Source organism: Rosa rugosa, chromosome 2 (genome assembly GCF_958449725.1).
Source record: "Rosa rugosa chromosome 2, drRosRugo1.1, whole genome shotgun sequence".
NCBI lineage: Eukaryota > Viridiplantae > Streptophyta > Magnoliopsida > Rosales > Rosaceae > Rosa > Rosa rugosa.
In genome coordinates, this window is record NC_084821.1 from 49991300 (window position 1) to 50000404 (window position 9105).

At 41.3% G+C, this 9105-nt stretch overlaps 1 protein-coding gene across 2 annotated transcripts; it reads right to left on the reverse strand.

Moving 5' to 3' along the window:
• On the reverse strand, positions 1-4486 carry LOC133727952 (probable ubiquitin-conjugating enzyme E2 26). Of its 2 annotated transcripts, XM_062155366.1 has the most exons (8): positions 4302-4486; positions 4102-4213; positions 3008-3151; positions 2076-2894; positions 1916-1973; positions 1518-1657; positions 1128-1439; positions 1-549 (listed from the first exon to the last, which is right to left on the reverse strand). In XM_062155366.1, exons 1-8 carry the CDS (start codon positions 4331-4333, stop codon positions 229-231), a joined length of 1938 nt encoding a protein of 645 aa, XP_062011350.1. In that variant the 5' UTR covers positions 4334-4486; the 3' UTR covers positions 1-228. The 2 variants fall into 2 exon arrangements, with proteins under 2 accessions (XP_062011350.1, XP_062011351.1); XM_062155367.1 differs by lacking the exon at positions 4302-4486 and having other exon boundaries at positions 3008-3096; positions 4102-4236.
• Between the last annotated feature and the right edge of the window lie 4619 nt (positions 4487-9105).

The window sequence follows — 9105 nt, forward strand, 5'->3', positions numbered from 1 at the left end:
TGAACATGACAAATTCTCTCTTCATATATAGATAGATTAGGAAATATCGGAGCTCCAAACTTTTTCTGCTAATGCAACTTATCCAGAACGCTTTACACTTTTCAAAGACTACACCTTCTAAAATTTCTGCTCAAAGTGGCAAGGTTTATGCCCTGTACAAAGGAGATTCGACCACTATAGGAGAGTTAACTAATCAGTTACATCCATAATAAATATTCAAAGTAGATACTAAAAATGTTTCTTCCATTCTGAAACCGTTGGTCTTGCAGCCTGAGGCATGCTACCATTCTGCTTATTCCCGACTGTTGTTGGCGGTAAAAATTTCTCACAGTCCTTGGCACCAATCTGTGTAAACTGTTTGACAAGAGTAGGCAAAAACCCAGCTACAGAATTTTTAAACGCCTGTGAGCAGCTCTTGTTACCATTAACGCCCTGAATCTGACCTTTGACTAGACACCCCACTTGAGCTCCATCCATATATGCTTTACATGCACTTAGAATGTCATGAGCACGATTGCGGAAATGCCCGATAACAAACTCCTCAAAATACTGCATTAAATTAAATGCACAGTTATAGCTGAGAATTTATGTTGAAACTCACAAATGGACACAATTTATACAAGCATGGCATTCACCAGATACCGTGTGCTCAAGTGATATTTGATATGTAGCTTTCTAGTCCAATTTCTAACATTCCACATTAGACAACTAGAAACACCAGTTTTCCCCTACATCATTTTATCAAGAAATTATGTATACGTTGCATATCATGAATTTCCAATCCCCTTCTAGTCGGTCTAAAGATATTTACAATTCTATCTAGCTCGCATAAGCATGAAAGATCACTTAGCATGAGTAAAAAACGAACTCAAGTCATCAAACTGACTTTAAAAATATTTTAGTGTGGACATGATTTAGGAAAAAATATGTGATATTTGACTTTCCTTTTTGGAAATTTTTCATATGTCACAACTTACAAGTTCACTTTTTGATGACTTGGACCATGACGATAAAACAAGCCAAATTACCTATAAAATTTCAATTCCGATCTCACATTGCAGAATGCAGAAGACTGACACCGGCCAGTAGTATTAAGAAATAAATGAAAAGAAGATATCAACTCTTACCTTTGGAGGCTTCTTCATCATGTACACCATTGTCCTTAGAGATAGGATTAACGTGTCCTCATTGTACTTCTTCGATGCCATTTTACCGCTTGGTGTACCCTTCTTAGGTGCCCATCCAGGCTCATTGAAGTAGGGCTCTGTATTCAAGATCAGCCCTTGTATAGATACCAAAACCTGAAGCATCGTTGACTTACCAGGGATCCACATCTCTTGCTTGCCCCCAGACCAGGTGTTGAGAAGGCTGAGGCATACTTTTCCACAATCATACAAATTTGGATTTAGTCGAAGGCCACCAGAGTGGTAGTAGACATGCTGGCATTACCAAATCCCAAGTCAAACCCATGATGTAAGTAGATAAAAATTAATTCCAGAAAAACATCAATCACATACCGGTGGCCCATTGGGATAACCACTGGGGAAGGAAATATCAAAGAAAAAGAGACCATCATGGTAAGGAGTACCCTCCGCTCCAACAATTACTGCTCTCAAGAGGTCCATCCTTGTCTCATAAACTCTAACGAATATCATATCTGTCAATGTTAAAAGAGGAAAGCTCAGGGTTCAGATATGAAGCGAATTATATATTATTGCACACTAGGGAAGAGTGCAACAAAGTTTCTACCGTATCAAAACAAACATAGATACGTCTACATCTATGTTCCAGATATTGTCAATTCCCAAATTTCAAATACTCAGCATGATCAAAAGTCTTTTCCCTAGACCAGATAAAAAGACTGCACCAGAAATACATTACTGCCATAAAATAAAACTCATGCATAAGGGCTCACCAGGCAAATCATTCTCCAGGATCTTCCACTCCTCCTGAATTTTCTTTGCCCAGTTCTTCTGAAGCCGTCAAGGGAGTAAAATCAGAATAGCATCAAGTACACTCAAGTATGTACGGATATGAAAATGCAAATTCAAATGCAATACATTATCTAAACTCACCTGCTTTGTTAAATGACTCGTCTTAGTATAATGATGGTCTGAATGACCTTCAACTGTATCAAATTGTTTGAAACCATTTACCTTCCCCATAGTTTTTTCTGTATCCATGCTAGAAACTGGCTTCACAGAGACATTGTTTTGAGTTTGTGTTTGAAATACTGATGATTCTGCTCCCACTGGGAGACTAGAAGCACTCCCTTGGTGTTGCAGATAAGATTGTTTCTTTTTACTGCTGGAAACTTGTGGAATTTTCCAAGATGATGATATCCCAAGAGAGTGACTAACACTATCCTTTTGGGTCTTCAAGCTTGAACTACTTCCAGAAACTGATTTTACACTGCTTCTAAAATCTGACAACATGAGACTATGTGGGATAGGTGCTTCTATTCCAGGAGGAACATCCATTTCATCAAAATAAGCCGTCATTTGGGCATACTCATTGATATCTATAAACTCGTTTAAATAAAGACCAGTATAGTCACCCTTGGAACTAGATGCATCACAACTGGGGCCATCTAAGTCCATCACATTATGCGATGCTGAGGCAAAACTCTTAGCAGCCTGCTGATAGTTTCTATCAAAAGAACTACTTCCAGAAACTGCAGTTTCAATACTCTTAGGTGGATTCAACAACCAGGGGATAGGTGGCATAGGTGCTTCTACTCCAGGAGGAATTTCCACATTATCGAAATGGGATTGCAGTCGGGCATACTCATCGACATCGATTATCTCATCCAAAAAAAGATCACCATAGTCAACCTTGTGTGATGCTGAGGAAGAACTCTTACCAGAACTAATAAAACTATTGGCCACAGCTCCCTGAAAGTGCTGGTATTATTAAATATGATAAAGATGGTTCACAGTGACATTGAATACTTGACGAAAACAAAAAGATAATATTCAACGACTGCAGTATGAAATTAATCATAAACCTTAGCCCGATGATCAAGGTAATCATCGGAAGAGTATTTTATGGCCTTCACTTTATTACTTCTGCGAACCTTCTTCTTATCCATAAACACTGCAGTGTCAGAATCTTCATCATCATCAATTTCAATCACATCCGGCACAACAGCCTAACAGAAATTCACAGACATACAATGTAAACATATCTATACATGGTTACATACAGCTGAATTCCACGACTTCAGAGGGAAGAAAAAATAAAAAGATAATCCTTTACCTTGAGAGAGAGAGAGAGAGGGGGGGGGGGGGGGGAGGAGAGATCGACTAGCAAATAATCAATTCTTACAAAAATGCTAGAGAAATTGCCATAAGTAGCACCCAAACAATATACTAATAGATAACACAATGTCAAATCATACACTCTATAACAGATATGGTTAGTGTAAAGTGTCGATTCAGTAATTTTTTTAAGAGAACACATTATGTTGGGGTGCAATTGGTTATTTCCAAAATTTGAGAGACAGAAAATTTTCCAAAGATTAAAATGAGAAGGACAGGTTGCTATAAACAGTGAAGCAGTGAATGAAAACCTCCTCAATGCGTATTAGTAAGTGAATAGAAAAACCTAACCTAAATGCTTGTTCTTTATAGCGACATAACTAAATGTGATGACTTTGTTAGGAATTCAGATCTTGAATTCCTAGAAGAACACGTGCAAAACAGCACAAAATGCCATTCTTGACAAGGTTTGACAATTTGCCTACATTACCCGGTTGCTAGGGTAAACCCTATATAGGACAGAAGATTACAAGAACTCCTAGAGTTTGAGCAAACTCGCTCCTAGGGTTTGGGCATCCTAAAAGCATTATCTAAAATAACTAAGCTTTATAAAGCCTATACAATCGCTAGTCAAGTAGATATAAAAATCCCCAAACAACCTAAACAAAATTGCTGAAATCCCAATTGAATGATAACCAAAACAGTACATGACATGAATATAACTGATTTCGTTACAACAACATGATCGAAATTCAATAAAAAATCACAGGTAGACTGATCACTAGTAAGATAGAATTCGTGATCGAGTTAAGATAGAGTTATAGATAGTGTATGAACGGACCTCTTTGCCTTTGCGTGATTTCCGAGTCCGAGTAACCGGAGGGGAAATCAAGACGACGTCGTCCTCGTCCATGCTCGGAGAACTGCTCACAGTATCGGAAAACAGTCGCTTCCTGAAAGTGATAAAGGGTCAGAGGAGGAAGAAGAAGAAGAAGAAGAGAGAGTTTTGTTGTTGAGCGAAGTAAAGAAAGAAAGAGAGACTTGGGATTTTGGGGAGACGGCAGCGACTCCATTAGACCGGCTTTCCGTGCTTTCGTGGAAGAGATGACGAAAAGGGTCAGTAATCCGAACCGTTCGATCAGAAGAACCGCGTTCGTATGAAAAGCTAAAGCTTATAGAGTACGAGACAAGAGCTCTGGTAGTAGACGTCACTTCGCGCCTTGTTCGCAGCCATGGGCCTCGCACACGTTTTGCATCTTAAATTACTAATATATACCACTCTAAAGTAATTGGGCCTCAGAAATCATACATTCCTAGCAATTACATGGTACGTGAGGGACATTATATAATCTTTAAATAAATAATGGGTTAGCGGTATAAATAAGAGTTAATGACCATTAGCTACAAAATCCTACATTTCTTTCCCATGCGCAAGGGACACAAACGCGGTCTCCATGCGGTCAAATAAGTTTTAGTTACAGTAACGATTCTATACATTAAGGACAGAAAGGACAAAACAATTTTTATGAAATTACAAAAATTGCCATCGTATATCACGATAGAGCTCGCTCTCTCTCTCTCGTATCTCTTTCAGATCCATTTCTCCCCAAAATCAAAACCTCTCTTCCATTTCAGCGGCGAAGCAACAAATCGAAGCTGAAATCGAGGCTCCGTGGCGAAGTAGCCGGCGAAGCGAAGCGGCGAAGTAACAAATCGAGTCTCCAGTGGCGAGGCAGCCAACGAAGCAACAAATCGAGGCTCCGGTGGCGAAGCGAAGCGAGCGGCGAAGCACCAAATCGAGGCTCCGGTGGCGAAGCAGCCGGCCCCAAAATCAAAACCTCTCTTCCATTTCGGCGGCGAAGCAACAAATCGAAGCTGAAATCGAGGCTCCGGTGGCGAAGCAGCCGGCGAAGCGAGCTACTAAGCGAGGCGGCGAGCTAGGGCGCGACTCCGGTTTTGTATTGAGGGTCAGTAGCTTTGAACTGGTTTGATCTGTTCTTTCTGTGCAAAAGTGACTGAAATTTGTTTTAGTTTCATAATTTACAAAGAATTTCATGCCTGGTGAGTGGTGATTATGTTCACTATTGAAATTTTTGGTTTCATATTAAAGTTGTGGAGCTCAATCGGGATTGCTAGCTAATTGTTGATACAGTCAGAAAGTGGTTGATGTATTTTTGTTAAAAGATGTGTTCAAATTTTCAGGGCAGTGAGGTTTTGACAGATTGGGGTTAGTTGTTGGGTTTTGTGCATGTAAACCGTTGTGTTCGATGGTTATCACATTTGGAATATCGTTTTTGAATTTGTTTCTTTTTGTGAATTTGTTTCATCAGTCAATTAGTCATAATTTCTAATTTCTGCAGGGTCAATACCTGGTGTTACATCTGAGGAGCTGCTGGGTATCCAAAGGATGCAATATCTATTGTTTTTGTGGAATCAGTGTCTATAGTCCTGCTGTGGAATCATAGTTTTAGACTTGTGCTTTTGTATTGAGGGTCAGTAGCTTTGGTTTTGTGTTTGTTAGTTTCTTATGGGATTGGTACTACTGAGGGTCAGTACTCATATTTGCATTTATCATATACACAAATTAATCGAAGCAGCATTATGCGAAGCAGCATACATGGAAAATTTACATTTACTTTTCTACCTGTTTAACTTGGTAGATAATGTGATCTCTGAAATATATTTATTGTTGAGTGCTACTGAGGATCAGTACACTACTGAGGGTCAGTACACTACTGAGGGTCAGTGCTACCATTAGAAATCAGTTGAGGTTATTTTTGTAATTTCTCATTAACAGAACAATTCAAAAAATTGGTAGGAAAATGGCCGCACAGGATATGGGCCTTGCACATGGGTCATGAACAGTACCGCAAGGGAAATATAAAAAAAAGGCCTGTTAATGGTAAATATTGGATAAAAAATGTAGTTAGTGGTAATTTGTTATATAAATAAAGGAAAATCCTGCACATCCAAGGATCAGTTTCTTGAAACTGTAACGCATGCAAGAGTATCTAACTGTTGAAAATAAATACAAAATTTTAAATTGTTATAATTTTAGTTTTAAATTTAACTAGACTCCAAACACACCTTATGGGTGTGGATAATTACGTGGGAAGTTATTCCACAAATTGTGGAGAAAATTGCTGCATATATTTTAATTTTGATTTTTTTTGTTTTTCTTTTATTTGCGAATTGACAATTTTGTCTTTCTCAAATATTTCAGTTCAAATGTTTTTTACATTCTCAAAAAAAAAAAAATGTTTTTTAATATTTGAGGGATATTTTGGTAAAATTTTTCTATTTTGACTGACAAACTCTCTTCTCTTAATAATAGTATAGATATAAGCTAAACATAGTGTCATCTTTTTTGTCCCTTCCCTCTCTCGCTCTCTCTAGAGCGGCTGGGTTAGGGTTTCCTTTGCATTGGTCGCTCCGATCAAAGGTGACAGTTGGATCCTCAGTTGCAGTTGTGTTTCTTCATAACGTATGGTAGATTGGTTCAAAAAAGCGAGTGGGTGTTACCAAGCGGTGTGCACGTTGTTGGTTTCCAAGGAGGACGAACTGGGAAGTATGGTGAGACGACTGGTCCTTTCTGAGGAGGAGGCACAAGAGATCGTTTTACCGGATGAACCTGGGAGTTGGAGGCCGAAGAGGTATCTGTTGGTGGGGCAGTTGCTGACGAATAAGCCTTACCGAAAAGAGTCTCTGATAGGGACGATGAGGGCGTTGTGGACGCCAAAGAAGAACAGATGGGAGGCGCCTAGGGTTTCGGCACGGGCGCTGGAAGGGAGTGACCGAATTGTTTTTTCATTCACGCACGAATATGACCGGAACAGAGTTCTGAGGGGTTGCCCATGACACTTTGATAGGGCACTTTTCGCGATCTCTGCCACAGATGGCAGGGAAGATCTACTCAAGATTTCATTGGATTGGCAGTTCTTCTGGGTTAGGGCGTGGGCCATCCCACCACTTTACATGGAGGAGGAGACCGGTCGGAGGATTGGGAATGCGGTTGGTAGATTTGTGCGTATGGAGGATCCGGTTGACAGAATTTACTTGGGGACGACAATGAAGGTTAGGGTTTTATTGGACACTAATAAACCACTGAGGCGGATTGCAACGATCCGGCTTCCATGACAAATTACAGCTTCGTGTTTCGAATTGGATTATCTAAAGTTACCAGTGTTTTGCCTCTACTGTGGAATGCTGAACCATGATTCAAATCACTGCCACTTACATAGTATTGGCATGATTCTGGAGAAGCAGTTTGATGTGTTGTTATGTGCGGAGCGGAAGGATAAGTGGCTTTTGGAGCAGGAGGCTCGTCTGAGAGCGGAGGCGATGGAGAGATTAGTTAGAGAAGGCAGACGCTATGGTTTTACCCAAAAGGACAGAGGTGGTTGGTCTATGCAGGCGCCGGAGTTCCCTCTGTCCGGCATGGTCCGAGGGCGGTCGGAGATGGAGGAGTTTTCTGAGACCGACGGTGGGGGGGAAGATATGATGGTAGATGGGGCACAAACCTGTGCGGAGGCGGAGAGTCGCCGTGGACCTAAGCGACGGAGGATGGTGAGTGGTGACGGTGGGGGAAGAGTACCCTAATTTGGGACTGCAGAATTTACGGGATATTGAAGTTAAATGCTGTCCTGAATTACCGCAGGCTCTTATTGTTAATAATACTGAGGTAGGGAAGGACCAAGATAATTTGGGGGGATCTGAGGAAGTCAATCTGCATGTCTCCACAATTTTTGGGCGTGAAATCAGCTTCCCACCTAAGCAGATTTCGAGCTTGACTGGGCTGACGTCAACTGTGGCTGTGGAAAGGGAGGATGGGTCTGGGCGTAGACCTGTTCAGCCCATCTCTAGCGAGCAACAGGCTGTACTGGTAGGAAGTGTATTGTTGGGTGGGCTAGAGAATGGGCCGGGATGTGCTGACTCTAGTGAGGAGGTGGGTGAGCAGGCTGAGCACTTTTCTGAAACTGAGGGTTCTGGGGGCCGGACTGAGGCTGGGAAGGTCCCGGAGATCAAAAGGCCTAAGACCAAAAAGCAGACTAGGGGTAAAAGAGTTTTTGCAGTAGGAGGAAGTAAAAAAGGGAAGCCATTGGTTTTGCAGTCTTCTGGAGATTCTTCAATGAGTGACGGACGTGCTCTGAACCGTTCTACCGTGATGGGTCCGGTTATGACCCATCACGAGAAATGAATGTGTTATGTTGGAACTGTCGGGGGATTGGGAACCCCTGGACAGTGACGGGGCTTAAAGGGATAATATCCCTCAATCATCCCAGTATAATTTTTCTTAGTGAGACTTTGTGTACGGCGGAGGAGATGGTTAGTGTACGGAATCAGATTGGGTGGAGGCATGCTGTAGCTGTTAATTGTAGGTTCGTTAAAAAAAAGAAGGGTAAGGGTGTGTGTAGGGCAGGAGGGCTTTGTTTACTTTGGAATGATGAAGTGGAGGTGGATCTCCAATCCTATTCGGAAAGTCATATTGATGTTACTGTTGAGCGACGTGGGGACCCGAAAAGTTGGAGATTTACGGGACTTTATGGACAACCGAAAGCTGAAAATAGGCATCGGACTTGGAATTTGTTAAGACATCTTAGCTTGCAAGGCAACCTACCATGGGTGGTTGGGGGAGACTACAATGAGATCTCGTTGGTTTCGGACAAATTAGGAGGTCCTCGTCGTAGTGCTTCTCAGATGGCAGGGTTGCAAGAGGCTCTGGAGTTCTGTGAGTTAGGAGAATTTAAAGTGGTGGGTCCGAAATTTACTTGGAATGGTATACGGGGAGGTGAAGAGGTGAAGATTAGATTGGATAAGTTTACTGATAGTCAAAGTTGGAAGTCTC